Below are 18,058 nucleotides of genomic sequence, written 5' to 3'. Positions count from 1 at the left end.
ACATTTGTCATAACCATGAATGAACAGTTCAGTGCAACTGACCTCATTACACTTTCTCTTCTTCTCTCCTCTGCTTCAGCAGCAGAAAGAGTCTGACATCACTTCGGCTTCTCAGTACACAATAGTTTGATCATAGTTAGATAGGAAATCTTAAAAACATATCCCGGGTATGTTGAACTCGCATAGCAGTACAGGCCCCTGGGCTGCCCGCAGTAAAACCCTCTGGCCAATCACAGCTCCGTGCGCCCCGATGATGCACAATGTGTGCGACTCGTGCTATCAACATGCTGGTTGGATGTGTTGACTGTAGCCAACGTGCGAAGTGAGAAATAAGTCAATTTCATCGCTGCAGCTGCCTCAAATATTGAGTTCGTTTAATTTTGGGGGGCAGTTTATCGCGAGCAAGATGGCAAATACCAACCTTCAGTTCAAAACAAAGTAAGTTTATTTTTTTGGACATGACACGTCCAGGCTGCTAACGTCGCATGTTAGCTACCACAAGCTAAGCTAACGTGCCACTCTAAGCAGCTAGTCACATTTCTGCCCTTCCCTTACAGTTTTGCGGTTTCCAGCAAGATTGAACCGTTTTACAAAGGAGGGAAAGTGCAGGTGAGTTGTCTGCTTTGTGCAGTTATTTAATAGATATCAGTATGTTAATTTATATCGGCGATTTAATATTGCTCTGTAAAGTTTTTGATGAATTTGTGAGTAACACGATATAACTGGTCTAAATCAGTGCAGCAGAGGCCAACATGTCCTTACTTTTAGTTCCTTAAAACAGACTTGACTGCACCTTTCATTCCTCTGTCTTGTCTATTTTTTTCCAGATCAGCAAAGATGAGAAACACATCTTTTGCACTTGTGGCTCTCGTGTCAATGTTTTGGAGATCAGCACGGGGAAGATAGTCCACAGTGTTGAGCATGTGAGTCCACAGCTGGTGGTTATTTGTACACCTATGATATTTTACGACAAACGAGCCCCTTACTCTATGAAATGCCACCTTCATAAGGTTCCGGTTTGGGCAAGTCATTGTCAGACTTTTGCCTGACAACATTCTTACTAGTTGCTTTATTTCATATGGTGCCAGAATTTCAGTTTAAAAAGAACATGTTGCTTATAGAAATTTAAGCTTATTGTATTTACAGTTTCTATGTGTTTTATGTAAGAGGTGCTTTACATTTTGATTTTATTAATAGATGAGACATTTATAGTGTTTGTTTGTTGGGAGCAGGATGTAAGCTGAAATGATTTTCTGGTTCCAGCTTTTCAAATGTAAGGATTTTTTGCCTAGTTTATTTCAATGTCACTGTTAATTGAATGTTTTAGTCATTCAGTCAACAGTTCAGTAGATTAGTTATTGGGTTGCAGCCTTAATTATAACATCACCTACTCACCTCACATTAAGCAATGTAATTGAAATAAGTATAGTTGTGTCAATTAACACCCCCCTCTAATAATGTCATTTATTTTAAAATTTGTTTACCCTGACATTTTTTCCTTCTCGTCCGCGCGTATTGTAAATACAGGATGATCAAGAGGACATCACATCGTTTGCACTCAGCTGTGATGATGAGGTAAAGCAAACACCTCCATCACCTGTCGTTACTTCACTGGGAATTTGCTTGATGTTCTATTGTCGACCCGTTCAAGAGTATTCAGTATCTACATATCTGCTCTGTGTCCCACCACAGCTGCTGGTGACAGCCAGCAGGGCTCTGCTGCTGAAGCAGTGGGACTGGAAGCAAGCTCAGTGCACTCGTTCCTGGAGGGCCATTCACACTGTGCCTGTAGCCAGCATGACCTTTGACTCCACCTCTACACTCCTCGCCACAGGTCAGTTATCACTGGACTAATGGCTGTCAACAGCATCAATGGATATTTTACAGTTGAAAGAGTTTCACCTTTTCATTGTCCTGCAGGTGGCTGCGACGGCACCATTAAGCTTTGGGACGTGGTGAAGCAGTACTGCACGCATAACCTGAAAGGGTCATCTGGTGTTGTGCAGTAAGTCGAGATGTCTCTGAACCACAGTAGAAGGCACATGTAGCTTATTCCTTGATATTATTTGTTACTACAGAAGTTGTAGCTTGGTTTTAGAAGTTAAACACTGAGTCAGGGATAAGGTTAGTAAGTCATTCCTGAATAGGCTGCTGAACTGATGTGGAAAAACCCAAAGAATTACATGATCAGAAGGTCATTAGATCAGTTTATTTGTCACAGGTGCTGAAATATTACAGGAGAGTTGCAGGATATAGCAAGATTGCACACACAAGGCCTTTATAGTAATAATTTCTATCATTCATATTCAACAAGTAGCGACTAAAGGCACAAAGGATTTGAAAAAATAATATTTGGTTGAATTAGAGTCAGTAGTTTTGTGGTTAACGGAAGTAACTAACTAGAAGATGAGCAGTAGTTTTTTTTGCAGTATTACATTTACAGACTTCTGTTCTAAATGTGGCTTATGGTGAAGTATCAACACAGAGAAAAAAACCAAGTTAAAACATTCAATTTAGAAAGTTACAGATTTCATAACTTAGAGATGTCAGGTTAAAGTGGCAGCTACTGATTTTATAACTACATTTAGGAACAAAAAATAACTACTGGTTTTTTATCTTTGTGTATTTTCGCAGCCTGGTCCAGTTCCACCCAGACATTGGCCGACTGCAGCTCTTCTCCTCGTCTCTGGACTGCGGCATTCGGCTGTGGGACCTGCGCTCCAGTCAGTGTGTGTGTGTGCTGCAGAGCCACTACAGCGCTGTCACCTCCCTCTGCTTCAGCACCGATGGGCACACCATGGTCAGGTATTGTACTGTGCATTTACCCCAACAAAATGGATGCAATATCCCTTCTGTTATCTTTTCCACAAACATCAGACATTTAAGATTTTTCTTTTTCTTCCAAAGCTGTGTATTTAAAAGCCATTTGCTCAATGCATGTAACTGTGTGCTGATCTTTGTTTGTAGTTCTGGTAGAGATAAGATCTGCACAGTGTGGGACCTGAAGACGAAGAAAGCAAAGAGGACTGTGCCTGTCTATGAGGTAAGACTGTGAAATAGATATTTGTGTTTAGTTAAAACACAATCTTTTTTTTAAAAAATTGCTCGTGAGGAAAATGCTGCAACTGTGATTCGGAACTTCATCTGTTCATTGCTGCGTGTGTTGTCTTCGTCTCCAGGCTGTGGAGGGCGTTGTGCTGCTTCCTGAGAATGAAGATTTCTCTCAGATTGGAGTAAAGAGCAAAGACTTGCATTTCATCACAGCTGGCAGCAAAGGTTTTTTTTTTCTTTACACACTGTCCTGAAAATCTTAACTGTGTTTCTGGGCTTTTTTCAAAAACCACCTCTTCTGCCTCATGTTCTCTGTAGGGGTGTTGAGAGTGTGGGAGTCCAGCACAGCACGCTGTGTCCATACCCAGACACTTTCCTCCACCTTCAACCCTGTTTCTGGGGAGGAGGAGGAGGAGGAGCAGCAGGACGATGACCCCCGCAGTTTAACGTACCTGCTTCACCTGCCCATCTCATCTAGACTGGCCACAGTCACTGCAGAACACAACATCCTACTCTACCAGCTGCCTGCCCTCACCACACAGCAACAGGTGGGTCATGGGAACACTCCTCAGGTCAATATATAGACCCAGGAGTGATATATATTATTTGACAGCTCATGGTCAGCATAAAAAAGATTTTAAATATACATTTAAATTAAGATAAATCTTTAGCATGGCTTACCTTGGTTTAATGCTGTTTTTTTTAACCAGAAAGTTATGTCTCTATCTTTACTGTTTTGCGTTTATTGTTCAATAGCAGTTTATCAAACTGACCCGATTGTATTTTCGAGGGAAACTTTAAGTGAAACATCAAAGAGGGTGACATTTGTCTTTTAAAAGCCTAACTTGAAAGAAAAGTCATGTCTTAGCTCTTTTGCTTCTCGGCTAAACTCAGTTGGCGCTCACAACACCCAGTAATATCACACACTTATTTCCTTGCACATGATTATGGGCAAATTCTGCAATGTTACACCAGAGGCCCCAGACATCATCTCGTCCCAGTTTCATTATCACTTATGCAGAATTATGAAACAAACTCTTTTATCTGCTGCAACCTCTGTCTGCCCTCTTCTCAGTTTGTGGGTTACAACGATGAAGTGCTGGATGTGAAGTTTCTGGGTAAAGGTGACAGTCACATCGTGGTGGCCACCAACAGCTGCCAGCTCAAAGTGTTTGAGCTTCTCACCAACAGCTGCCAGATCCTGTACGGACACACAGGTCAGTCACCAGCAGGGGGCAGCACGTGTTTGTGCAGGTCTACACGTGAAACATCTTGTAGTAGTTCTACAAGAGGGCAACAAGTGTTTTTTGATACTGCCATTTGCCCATAGGGGTGATTAGAGAGAAAAAAACAACACAACTCTTTTCTTACTTTTATTTTTTCATCTATATTTTACTCATTTCATCTCCAACCTCAAACATTGTTATAAACTCATCATCATCACTTTCAACATTTACTGAAGCTTCTGAAACCAGCATGAATGTAAAAAAAACCTGGATGACTGAAAATTCAGGTCTTTTTACAATAACAGGTATTACAATGTAATAGAGTATTGAAGCTAATTGTCTTAGGCTAGGCTTACTGTTACAGCTAGACTGAATGTGAATTTTCTTTACAAAAGTATAACTGATAACAAAGTGAATTAGAATCGGCTTTATCATACAATTTCAAGACTGATGAGTAAAAGCCTGGCATGATTAAATGATTTAATCTTTTTTTTTTTAACACAGCTGACCACAACAAAATGAAAGCATAAAGACTACATAAGCAATGCCCGGATTGGTGAAAATCAATGCTGTCATTATATAGGAATGAGAATCTGAGACATGTCGGGTTATCTCAGTGTTGTTTTGTTTAAAGGTGACTTGCTGAGTAGGTATAATAGTACTGTGGTTCTTATCTATTGTACTTTTTTTCCCGCGCATCTTCCACAGACACTGTTCTCTCACTGGATGTGTTCAAAAAGGACTCCCTCTTTGCAAGCTGTGCGAAGGTGAGTTCACGTCTTTGCACCAGTAGACAAGAAACAGAAGCGGGAAGATTAATGATTAACTCCAACTCGTCGCATAAATGTCAACATATCCACATGTACAAAAATTAGATAATCTTTAATAGAGGGACCACATTTGTGCCAACGATAACAACTTTGTGGTGCGTGTTTGTCCTCAGGACAGGTCAGTGCGTGTGTGGCAGATGGACAGTGACGGTGGTCAGGTGCGATGTGTGGCCCAGGGCTCCAGCCACACTAACGCCGTGGGCTCCATCGCTTGCTCCAGGTGACACAAACATTCCTCCAGTTTTCTCATTACATTTGCAAACACAAATAAAGAGTTAGATGGCAGACGAGTCTTTGTGAATGTGCTTGACATTCATCCACCATCTTTTTTTTCTCTTTGTGTCAAGGTTGAAATCATCTTTCATAGTGTCGGGCAGTCAGGACTGCACCGTGAAGGTGTGGGATCTGCCAGTGGACCTTCCATCCACAGGGGCAGACATACATCAGCTGACCGCCAGCTCCACAGAGAAGGCACACGACAAGGTACACAACAAAAGCTTCCTGCACACTGTCCAGGAAGTATTAAAAAACTGCAATCATTAGTAGCCGGCAGCAGCCTCGGAGAAAGGCATATATTGTTAGCTGGAGATCTGAAGACAAAACACAGCAGTTCAGAGAAGTTAAATTCCCTGCACATGATTATTTCCAATGCATTTAGCTTTTATCAGATACTCTGTTACAATGATCTCTGTCCAGGTTTGAGGCCACGTGATGCTTTCAACAAAAACACTATGTATTTTCTTATCAGAGAAACAAAGTGCTTTTTTTTCAACCTGGCGTCACCTGTTTAAAAGTTTAAAAGTACTTCCTCCTCAAATTCGTGTAAGATAAGCCTTTTTTTGTGCATTCAGAAAGTCTGTGTTTAATCAACAGAGGCTTGAACAAAGAAAACACAATAATCCTTTCTTTTACTTTTCAGGCTCTGAAAGAAAATCTCAATAGTTTCTAATATCCCACAGGTTTAAACCCCAACTCTTTTGAAACTTTATTTCACTTAACCAAAGGTTTAACAAGAGTTAAAAATATGTTTTTGGATTCACGTCTGTATGCGGCCGCCCTGAGAGTGTAATTAGCTCAGAGTCAACTCACCCTTTTGTAACCTGTCACGCTCAAGAAATTGCAGAAATTCAAAGTTGATGGAACAGATCATCCTTTCAAATCCGAGACAATGGTCTATTCTTTCCCTAAGCCCCACTCCTTATCTAATGATGTAACTAATGCAGGAATTATATGATCACCTTTTACTGTACATCGTTTTATCTCTTTCTGTTTCCCGTTTCCTGCACTATCACTTCTCTTTGACAGTTATTTGTAATTTGAAGAAAGGGTATTACATACATTTACATTCCACTGTTTAAAAAAAAGAATATATATATATATATATATATATATAGCATTTAGGTCGCACTAACATCAGTCATAATACAAATTTAGAAAGAACAGACATTTCAGCAGTTGCAGGATGGCTTTGCTGTCACATACATTTTTTGGGCGATTTGCCAAATTCATGTAGATCAGAGTTTCCTTTGGCATATTTGGCACTCGACTTTTTGAGTCAGTCTCCAACTATTTCTTTGTGAGAAAACTAAGTTTTATGAAAGGTGGTTGTTCTCATAAGGAAATACAGGTAAACTTGTTACAAGATGCTGGTATGCATCATTTCCTGCTTCACCTTCACATTCCTGATGCAAGATATAAGATATAACAATGGACTTTCCATAAACAGGGCCCTGTTTCTTCACTTCTTTCGGAAATACTTAGGTAATATCAGATCTTCTCTATGTCAGATGTCAATCACAACTTAGCGAAGGTGCAACGGAGGCAGTGAAATGAGAGAAATAAGAGAATTTGTTTCTCTTGTTTTTAAAGCTGTGGCCAGAGGTGTTATGTTTTTGGGATGTCCATCCTATTCTCGTGAACGCTATATCTTCTCATTTCCTCATCTCCCTCGCCTTTTCCGTTTCTCCAGGATATCAACAGTGTTGCGGTGTCGCCCAATGACAAGCTGCTGGCCTCGGGCTCCCAGGACCGGACCGCCAAGCTGTGGTCGCTGGCGGAGGAAGGGAGCGTGGGCCTGCTCGGGGTGTTTCGGGGCCATCGCCGTGGCGTCTGGGCCGTCTGCTTCTCTCCTGTCGACCAAGTGCTGGCAACGTCCTCTGCAGACGGCACGGCCAAGCTCTGGAGCCTGCAGGACTTCAGTTGCCTCAAGGTGAGCCACCGGGTTGAGTGTGAAAACATGTCACCTGCCATAACTGACTGGAACACATACTGTACAGACACATTTTCGTCTGTACAGTAAACTCTCTTTCTTATGAGAAATACTTTACTGCACATGGACAATCTTATTGATCATGTAATGACATAATATCTCCTCAATGGGTGATTTTCTTACTATGTCAAGATAACACTCGTCTGAAATATGACAGCAGTGTAAGTTAAGGTTAATTGGTTCCTGTCTTATCTCAACTGGCTATAATTTGAGCTGTCTTTGATTGTGAGGTAGAAATTATGTGATTATGATTTTCTTTTTTTCTGATTTCTTTAGACGTTCGAGGGGCACGATGCATCGGTTTTGAAGGTCATTTTTGTGAGCAGAGGCACTCAGCTGCTCACCAGGTAACCACAACTGCCTCTCTCATGTAACCCATTCCTCCCTTATACGGTAATCGTGCACCATAACTACTTTTACCTACATATTCTCAGGTACGGCATCGAAACTCAAGGGGGAATGCATTCAAAAAAGAATTTCATGGATAAGGAAAAATAAGCTTTCACAAAGCCCTGATGTTTACTTTAAATCAACACTAATTATTACATTTAAGTTTTAAAACTCTTCACATTCTGTTTCCTGTTTTTCTGTCCTCAGTGGCTCTGACGGTTTGGTAAAGCTTTGGACCATAAAGACCAATGAGTGTGTGAAGACACTGGACGCCCACCAGGACAAAGTGTGGGGTCTCCATGCCAGCCGCAAAGATGACAAGGTGGTGACTGCATCTGCGGACTCTAACATCACCGTGTGGGTGGTAAGTGGGATTTGACTGATGGTCCCCTGTCGACCAGAGGGCAGGAAGGTTTTAGCTTGGGTGATAAATAATCTAAATAGCTAAAAACATTGATTACCAGATCAAGAAAGCAAAAGAGTTTTTCCTATGATGGCCTTTGTTGGTTTTTTTCCTCTCATTCTTTCACTTTACATAAAATCTGATCTTTGGTTGTAGTTTTGTTTAATTCTTTAAAATAAACCACAAAGTAAAAGTAATGAAATAGACGAGGCATGTTGAGGAACGGATGATTTTGAAACTAGATTTGTTACAAAAGGACTTGTTAGATTCATAATTTTTCAGCTCGGATGTTGGTGTATTTCAAAAGTGGTGTTCAGTTGTAATTTAACAGGGCACTCACACCTGTTTATTATTTAGCTGAACCTTTCACTCCGACTCACCTCTCTTTTCGTGGCAGTGTGTATTTGCGCTGCAGGGATCAACACACTATCACAAAATGTTGTTGTCTGTGTACCGCTAGGACGTGACTGAAGTGGAGCTGGCAGAGGAGCAGGCCAAACAGGAGGATCACATTCTCAAGTAAGTTACACGCATGATCTTTTAGACATGTGGGGAAAAAGAATCCATCTGTTCTCTCAAAGTGGTGGACAAACAGTTTTATCGTCTTTTTGTTGGAGGTCCCGGACAAGTCTGGATCTACTTTTCCTCCTCCTGACTGTTTGTCTGTGTCTCTGGCTTGATGAATAAATAGAGGCTGTGTTAGGCTAAGGTGCACCTCACTGGGTCTCAGGTCAGATCTGAAGTGCAGGGCTGCATGTATGTCTCTGCTTTGGTTTTCTGATAAACATGAGGGACCTTCAGGCCCCAGACCATTGATGATGTATGGATGTTTGCTCCCTGGTGTGGGCAGACCTGCAGAGACATTTCCGTTCATTTTGAACAGAGCCCGAACGGTGTGTATTTTTTTGGGGGGGGGCTATGCTGAAAAAAATACACAGATTGTATCTTTTAACTTTTGTTATTCTATTAATAACATTAACTTATTTCAATAATTAGCTTGTTCCATTTAGACGTTGGCTTAACAAAACAGTGGAGTGTATTTGTTGCAGGGTGATATAAAGTCAAGACCTTTTAAATATGCACATTTGATATATGTATTTTATGTATTTCACTGGTATTGATTGACGTATAGCATAATATCGTATAAATAATGAAGCACCTCTTTAACAAGTTCTACCTGTTTCCAACGTTAAGCAAGAACAATCTGGTACTTTGAATGAAATTCAAATTAAATCCAAAACCCACAAAAGAGAGAAAATACACAATAATCAAAGTTAAAAATTTATTAATTATTACTTTTACTATCCAAAGATATCGCGACAATATCATTATCGAGATTTGTGTTGTGAAAATCTAGTATGGTGACAGTGACCGCCCTAATCTATTCCTACACCTACTGTGATTGATGTATTAATCTATCATATTATCACTGAGAAATTTAATTTTTTGTTTTTGATCGTTGAGGTTTCAGTCACCAGCCATGTTGCCTTCCTTCGTGTCTGATCATGTGTTCATTGTGTAATAAGGAAGCAGAAGTTGTCCAACCTGCTCCATGAGAAGAAGTATCTCAAGGCGCTGGGTCTCGCCATCTCACTGGACCAGCCTCACACTGTGCTCACTGTGATCAAAGGTATTTTGTCCTATAAGTCTAGTCCACCTTCTCTAACTCGAGCCTTACACACATCAGATTCTCCTCCATGCAATCCATCCCTGGCCTTCATCTTTTCAGCTGCAGTCATCTTTACAAGGTTTTTGTCATTGTGTTATCTCACTTTGAGTCGAGTCATCTAATTCCTACGAAGCACACCGCTCTCAAAACAACTGGATTCCACACTATCATGCCCCATTTACTCAGAAATCTCTGCTTGTGTGATGTCAATCCATTTTTTTCCATTTCCTTGGCACAGGAAATAAACACGTACATTTTCATAAAAGATGAGAGCAATGGAGAAAAAAAAAATGATTCCAAGCTGAATCTTTATTTCCCTATGTACTTTAAGAACGAAACTGCAACGGACACAAGACAGAGTTTCTCTCGGCCAAAGTGTTTATAAAGTTTAAACTGTTGTGAATTCTCTGAACTTATTGTTTGCAGTTATAATAACGCTGATTTTGTGCTACTGCAAAGTCATACTACAGTAGTCAAAATCTTCACATGGGCTCCATTTTAGACTTAACTCCCCCAAATCTTCACTTTTAGAGAAAGATGCTTTTTGAAAAAATCTGTGTTGAACATTACGTGCAGTACTGCAGGTGGTGTATCAGCATGCAAATCTTTCAGTACATGCTTCACACAAAAGGCTGACTCATTCTAAATTCTACAGTGTCGACAAAGAGGTATCAATCACACCTAGTCATGCTTGAACTGAAAAGAAAGCACTAATGAGACTTAAGAACAAAAAGATAGCAACACCCCTCTGTCTCATCCAGACAATGTCTCAAACATAAATAAGTTAAATGTGAAGGTGTAAGCAGACCCCTAATAACATCATTTGTGAATTCGCTAAATGAAAAAAATGTGCACGTGAGTCACTGTTACAAACTCGACGTGAACAAAGTGTACCTCAGCCGCTGACCGTCTCGAACATGTTGTTCTCTGTGTTCCAAGCGATCCGTCAGGGGGAGGACAGGCGTGAGCTGTTGGAAAACACTCTACTGAAACTTCGAGTGGATCAGAAAGGTAATGGGTCAACAACGTCCAACAGCCTGTTTAATCATGTCACACAGAAACACGAGACATATGACACACATATCACAAATATGTTGTTTAGTTTATTGCGGATCCACGGCAGCCTCAACTACGCCCACAATTTTCGCACATTGGCCAATACATGGTCCAGCCATGTCCTGGGTTTTGACCTAGTTTTGTCTTCGCTCCCCCTCAGAGTCGCTCCTGCGCTACTGTGTGGTGTGGAACACCAACGCCAGAAACTGCCAGGATGCCCAGGCCGTCCTTCAGGTGCTGCTCACACACCTGCCGCCTGAGGAGCTGCTGCAGTACCAGGGCGCCCGAACCCACCTGGAGGGACTCATTCCATATACAGGTGTGTGTTAGTGAGACACGTCAGTCTATTTTTGGCTTCTTGTGAGCAATATGTGTCTTGTAATGTGGTTATGTACATGATTCAATCAACATTTGAAAAAAATCCATGCACCACAAGGTGACAGCTAAAATGAGTTAAGAGCATGATCTATATTATGGAGTCAGAGTTTTTGTTTGTATTAAGGCTCTGACGGCAAGCGGAGAAACCTGACAGTCTTGTCACTAAAAAAGTGAAAAAGTCCCCTTCACATAGTTTCCTAATCCAAAAATCCTGAAATCCAGTTTAGGCTGAAATGCCTAACTGTTTCCTCTTCTCTCCCACAGAGAGACACATGCAGAGGATTGGACATTTACTGCAGGCATCTATGTTCCTGAACTACATGTGGCAGAAGATGAGAGTGACCGGAGCCCCGTCCAGGTGAGAGAAACCTGAGCTGGAACTTAAGTCCGGTCCATTTTCCGGAAAGGTGCTGTACGTGAGAACGCAAATGTTGCTCTGGACTTTTTTTACAGAACTCCCCCAAGTAGAATTTCCGGAACACTTCAGAGTGAGCCCTTGTGAGAAAACAGCAGGAAAAATCTCTGCGTTGAGAACTGTAACCAACAACACTGCTTTTCACAACGGAATTATCATCATGTCCTGCCTCCTGCCTCTGCCCAGGCGCCACAGAAACAATTTTCCTGACATTTTATGGCAGTTATGTCTTAAAACCGCTTTCGAGTCTCACACTGTTTGTTTAATCTTAGTCCCTATCTTTTCTGTTTTGTAACAACATGTTGTCAGGCCATCCCTCAAGCTCTATGTGGGTCAAGCATACCATCGAAACTGTCGTCAAACGAGTCGGAGCACAACACAAAGGCTGTGGTTTTGTTTGCGACTGATCAACATTCTCGGGCTTGACCCAGGAATGCTGGCACATTTTTCCTTTTCAGGTTGAAATTTTGACTGTCTACAAAATGTGAGATCTGAGATTTGACTTAACATCATCCACTGTAAATGATGTATAAACGTTTTCCAAGATTAACCTCTTGACTGAAGTATTGATTTGACATGTAAATGTATCTAATCCATGTGGTTTTATCTTTTTTAGCATGGGCCAAGATGAAGACATGGACACCTCTGCCCTGAGTCAAACCCAACCTTTCTTCATGATCGACAAGGAGAAGGGAAAGGGCAGTGGTGAGGAGACACCAGATGCCGGGGACGACGGCGGTAGCGGACAAGACGAACATCCGAATTGCCCCGTTGAAGATGAGGATGATGACGAGGTCAGCGTCACCAAGAAAGCCTCAGCAAATGACGGGAGAATGGAAAACGGTGGGGTCACTGGGACAAACGGCAACCACCACTCTGAGAGCGAGGAGAGCTCAGATGAAGAAGACATGAAAGAAGACGAGAACGATCATACGAAAACTGTGAAATGTCTCCCGGTTTCTTTGCCTCCTCAGTGCCAGACTTTAGCCAGCTGACAAGCTGATCACAGTTGACTCTCTCCTGAAGAAAAAAAACCCAGGAGATCCTCTTATCTCGGACCATTAGCTGGAGCGACTCGATATTAGGCCTTTCTTTCCCAATTACTTCAGACAAAATGGACAGATGAGTAGAAAATAAGGAAGGACAGATGGAAGAAGAACTGCTTATACAGTTGGGGCAGGGTTGAGCCAGAGTTGTCTTCCCTCACAGCAAATACCACCATCTATTGTCTGGTTCTGCAATGTTGCATAGTCCTGATCTACCGGCTCGACCACATAAAAGGTCCTTTATATCACCATACCATTTTTATGTAATATCTAGAAATGTTTATAAAATAAAAAAATGTTTTTGTTATGATTTAAAATTGAGTTAAAATGCATTGTTGACAACATTTTCATTTTTCTTTATAATGTGAGCCATCAATAATTTAAAAAAACAAAAAAACACCCTGCTTAGTGTAAGTGGTGAAAATATCTCGGCTGGTCTGTTTCCTCATACTTAAGTGAAAGGTGGGGGAGGGGCACACATAGCTTTAAGTCTGTCAACCCAACCAGAGGACCACAAAGAAGAGTTTATTACACACTGTATCACATGAAAAAAACGTTTTTATTTGTTCCCAGCTCCTCAGAATTATATGAACATACCTAGTTATTTTACACCGTCGGATCTGGGTTGTACATGTCTATTACTTGCATCTCATTCTTCAAGTAGATCTGCTGTAAACATACTCAAAAGGCCTTCTCACGCACACACACACACACACAGGCTTTTCAAACTAACATTTCATTATTCTGCAGATAAAAGTTCGGACCAATGACACGCTAAACACTCCACGCAGTGAAAATGCATTTAAGGCACAACACAGCTTTCCAATATGGAAAAGAAATCATTCAGAACAGGTAGTGAATAGGTGCATCATGAATGTATAGTGTATCTATTTAATCACCTTATTTATACATGTAAGCTGATTTAATTTAGCAGATTTTGTGGATGTTGCAAACATGGACATTACACGTGGCATCAAATGTCAACAAAACTTTTAAAGTAGTATTGACATTTCTTATATCCCCACAGTCCTCTCAGTATTTAATGCGGCGACTCAGAATTCTAGTAAATATTTCCGGACACAGCCATAACTTTGATTTTCAGAGTTGATCATTCAATAGTGTGACTCACCAGATGCACAATGTGTATATTTCAAGATCCCCCCTTGCTTTGAGAAAATACGATTGAATGGGTGTTAAATGATTATCTCGCACAGCCACCATTAACCAAATCTCACCGAAAAAATAAGAAAATTGAAAAATTGTTCACCCACTCAAAAATATTACTTTACAATTGGCAGCAAATTAATAGTTAGTTCAACTTAAAGTTACGAGGTTAACACGTATAGACGATTGCTAACTTTAAGTTGAACAAACCTAATTCATTTGTGCGCTGCCAATTGAATGGCAGCGCACAAGTCATTTTTTTTAAGTTGGTATTTTTAACCAAAATGCTAAATAGATGAGGTTCTTTAATAAAAACTAAAGAGACAGCATTGGTGTCAGGGGACAACTTCACTGGCTCAGTATCTGGGTTGGTGTGGGTGACAGGCCGCCCCTGCTCGCATTCTTGCGGGTGACTGTGGTGCAGCGAGTGAGGATCTCCTGAGGCCGCGGCCTGGGCGGCACCTTGGGTGTTGTGGCCCCCTTGTAGAGGTTGGGATCAGAGACACTGGGGATTATTTTCCCCCCTGGGGCGGTTGCTGGGCTGAGGCGGTTCCTCGCCACCGGCGGAGGCGTGCGGCTGAGGCGCAGGTTTTCATCGTTGGTGCTCGGGCTCAGGTTGAAGGAGGAGCTCGCCGAGGAGGAGCTGAGGTCGTCGCTGAAGTCGCTGCTGCTGCTGCTGCTCCCAAAGCTTGCATCGCTCTCTGCTCTCTGGCTCCTGCCACGCCGTTCCTCTGCGTCCATCTCCACCATGATGGTGGGAGGAGGAGGAGCGCGTTGCGCAGCGGGGGTTGCTGTGGCGACGCTGGTCGCAGAGGTACTCGGTGCTGGCTGAGCAGGAGGTTGGTCAGATAGGACGTTGAGGGACAGGGACCTCTGTCTCGCGTCTGGTTGCAGTGGGTGGGGTGATGACCCGACGGGCGGAAGCTGCAGCAGGTTTCCGTGAGAGTGGCTGAGCTGGTGGGACTGCTCCAGCGTCGAGGGGTAGGCGCGGCGATCCTGATGGTGGCCGGCCAGGCGGATGTGAGGGTAGTTGTAGGGCTGCAGGTACATGGTGGGGACGTAGCCTGCTTTACCATTGTATCTGTTAAAAGACGAGAATGCAGGGGTTGAAAATCTGGTTTTTGATCAAGATACCTGCATTATGTACAGGCTGCAGCGCTTCAGGAAGGAATGTGACACTTTCAACATCAATTTACATCCAGAAGGATCGTCCCTGAGTCTGATGCGGGCTATCACCGTTTCCTTACCTCGTGTCTGTTATGATGCCATTGCATTCAGTGTGTTTCATGTATTTATTTTTTTATAACCCATTAATCTGTCAATTTTTTTTTTCTCGATTAATCGATTAGTTGTTTGGTCCATAAAATGTCATAGAATTGTGAAAATAGTCCATTGTGTTTCCAAAAACCTCAAGATGATGTTGTGTTTTGTCCACACACCAAATATATGTATTCAGATTACTGTCACAGCGGAGCAAAGAAACCAGAAAATGTTCACATTTAAGAATCAGAATTTTTTGACTTTTCCCATAAAAACAACTTGATTAATCCAATTAATCGATTATCAAAATAGTTGGCGATTAATTGAGTAATCGAATACTAATCGATTAAATCGATTAACTGTTGCAGCTCTAATGTATTCGTCATGTATTCATCTTCATCCATCCATACTTTTCTGGCTTTTTGACAGTCACAAAAGTAGTAAAAAGAGTTATTTAAGAGTTTTTTTGTTGTTGTTTTTTAAGTGAGTCCATCTCTGATGAAAAATCCTGATTTAATAAATACCTGATGAGCCACCAGCCGTTGTTGGATTTCTGCAGGACCTCCACCACTGCACCGATGCTTACAGTTATCTCGTCGTCGTTGGTGGCCTTGTAGCTCTTGATCGCGGTGCACAGAGTTCCTGCGAGCGACATAAAGTACTTCAGTGTTGACTGACATTAACCCACTAACGTGATAAGGTGTCCATGCAATATTTAAGCATCGATAGTGTCTTTGAGAGAGGGTGAAACAGGACCTGTATCTATGTATGTACCTCTTTCGGGAGTCCCATCCGTTTCATCTTCAACGTCGTCATCATCCAGCTTCTCCAGATAGGGGGCAGGGAACCAGGCCATCTGTTTGCCTTCATTCTCCACAAGCCACCACCCTGAACCGGCACAAACGCACATGAAATCAATCCCAGAGAGTATGGGATGGGCTGGGGCTGTAACTTGCAACCATCGACGGGACACCGCCTGAAGTTACCTGCTTTGTCTTTGATGAGCACGTCCACTTTTTCATCCACCGCCACTTTGAACGGTTTGTTCTTGGTGTCCTTTGTCTCGTAGGGGGCCACGCACCTGTATGTCTCGGTGACAAACGGCTGGGTGACGTTGCCCCCACCGAGGTGACCCGCGTCGGTCCTGGTGTCCTCATCCGATGGCATGATTAGGATGCTGAAGGCGAGAGCTGAATGTTAGTATCGGGAGGTGAATACACACCAGGAAAGAAATAACTCTTTCAGCCATTCCTTCTGAACAACAGCATCGCTGTGCTAAATAGGAAAACGTCTACATTCTTCAGTAGTAAGGGAAATACAAGATGTCGTGATGATGGCGACACAATGTGACTATTTTTGAGTCCAATGTTCGAAAAGCTATGAAAAATGTATGGTGGATTTTGTTAAACTAAACGATTGTCCGCTTAAAAGTGGTATTAAATTAGTTCTAAATGATAACTCAGATTAAATTCAGACAGGGGATTATGTATTGCTCCATTGACAATCTTAATAATGCTCACATTATTGCATATAGCTTTGGGCAGCTCCAACTCTTTTTGAGCGATGCCCAACACTTTCCATAAGAGCCACAATCTGGATGCCAGCCCCATAGAGCCAATTCCCATCGTGGTACCCCAACACAAAACTATTTCAAAAAGACAAACATGTTCAGCCAACCTGTTCTTGGAGAAGTCCGGCCGCAGGTCCTGCTCTTTGGGGTCGAAGAACTGGATGAGCTCTCCAGACTGCGTGACCCGCGGGTCGCAGCTCAGAAGCTCATTGCAATACTTCTGCAAGAACTTGAGGCGCAGCAGGGATCTGGTGGGGCCCTTCTTGCCCTGGCCGCTCCGCCTCGCCTTCCTGTCTATGGGACACAGCAGGACACACAGTCAAGCCGAGTCAAACATGCGCAAAACATTGTGTCGTGCGCAATCACACCAACTGCAGCAGGGATTTACGCACGCTCACCTCGGAACCTCGGGAGGATTCTTTCAGATGTTTTCAGCTTACTTGGCGTCGGGAAAGCCTTCTTCATTTGTTTCTGTAATTTCAGCGAATATAAACCAGATTTAAAAAATAAAAAAAAAACACAACCACAACCCTGCAGCCAATGTTGATTTCGACGCGCGTTTAATATAGACATAGGCTACTCACGTGGAATTTCTTGAATTCACGAAAAGTTCTGTAAACGGGGATTTCACTCTGATCCGACCAAAGCACCGAGGTCATGTACATCTTGGTGGGGGGGGGGGGAAAGGGGAGAATAGAAAATCACAGAATTTTAATGTCTTCGTCTTTTCATAAAGCGTCGAGAGGAACCAAATGAGAGATCTCCCTTGTGCGCGCTCACTTTGCTCTTCTCCTTGTGCATCACTCCGGTCAGACGGACACTGAGGGGGAAGCGCGCGGCCTCCATGACTCACACGACAGCAGGAGCCTGTGGGTTGAGACCGAAGGTGCGCTGATGGGGAGTTTATATACCTCGGCCCCGGGCGGCGCATGGGCGACTGCGTCAGACGCACGCCTCCGCGTCACTCGCGGGAAAATTCCAGTATTGCTCCAAAACGGTGTCACCTGCGTCAGGTATACAGTAAATCTCTATTGTGACAGTCAGGTCCTCATTCCGAATCAGGATAGGTGAGTCAGGCAGCACTTCAAATATTCCCGTTCATTACCAAAGGAAAAAAAATTCCCTCGTTATGATCCAATTTTTCCGTCGCAAAGAATTTGAACGGTTATGAAATAATGATGCATATGGAACTGTCATGTCTTCCCCACAGTGGGGGTTTGAGTGAGTGGGGCAGGTGCGTTTTGAGCAGAGCAGAAGGAGACATATTACAGTAAAATCAGGTTCATATTAAGTGTTGGAATTAGATGCAGACGGTTGAGGACTTTTTTTTC

The 18,058-nt window shown here is 42.5% G+C and overlaps 2 protein-coding genes across 2 annotated transcripts; one reads left to right on the top strand and one right to left on the bottom strand.

Annotated features, from left to right (window-relative positions):
* The first annotated feature begins 248 nt into the window (after window positions 1-248).
* On the top strand, window positions 249-13,050 carry tbl3 (transducin beta like 3). Its single transcript, XM_035615402.2, has 23 exons — window positions 249-438; window positions 558-609; window positions 828-923; window positions 1,528-1,575; window positions 1,693-1,834; window positions 1,921-2,005; window positions 2,635-2,805; window positions 2,968-3,043; window positions 3,180-3,276; window positions 3,370-3,599; window positions 4,127-4,268; window positions 4,986-5,044; window positions 5,221-5,327; window positions 5,455-5,590; window positions 7,077-7,316; window positions 7,653-7,723; window positions 7,974-8,130; window positions 8,630-8,688; window positions 9,696-9,799; window positions 10,778-10,849; window positions 11,055-11,213; window positions 11,537-11,630; window positions 12,304-13,050. The coding sequence occupies exons 1-23, from the start codon at window positions 407-409 to the stop codon at window positions 12,680-12,682; spliced, it is 2,808 nt and encodes a 935-aa protein (XP_035471295.1). The 5' UTR covers window positions 249-406; the 3' UTR covers window positions 12,683-13,050.
* A 223-nt stretch (window positions 13,051-13,273) lies between these two features.
* noxo1a (NADPH oxidase organizer 1a) lies at window positions 13,274-17,667 on the bottom strand. The gene is made up of 8 exons (XM_035615429.2): window positions 17,508-17,667; window positions 17,312-17,392; window positions 17,126-17,198; window positions 16,835-17,021; window positions 16,144-16,334; window positions 15,932-16,045; window positions 15,682-15,799; window positions 13,274-14,978 (listed from the first exon to the last, which is right to left on the bottom strand). The coding sequence occupies exons 1-8, from the start codon at window positions 17,571-17,573 to the stop codon at window positions 14,246-14,248; spliced, it is 1,563 nt and encodes a 520-aa protein (XP_035471322.2). The 5' UTR covers window positions 17,574-17,667; the 3' UTR covers window positions 13,274-14,245.
* Between the last annotated feature and the right edge of the window lie 391 nt (window positions 17,668-18,058).

The sequence above is a fragment of the Scophthalmus maximus genome, chromosome 17, assembly GCF_022379125.1.
Source record: "Scophthalmus maximus strain ysfricsl-2021 chromosome 17, ASM2237912v1, whole genome shotgun sequence".
Classification (NCBI taxonomy): Eukaryota; Metazoa; Chordata; class Actinopteri; order Pleuronectiformes; family Scophthalmidae; genus Scophthalmus; species Scophthalmus maximus.
This window is presented reverse-complemented; position numbering and strand designations above follow the sequence as displayed.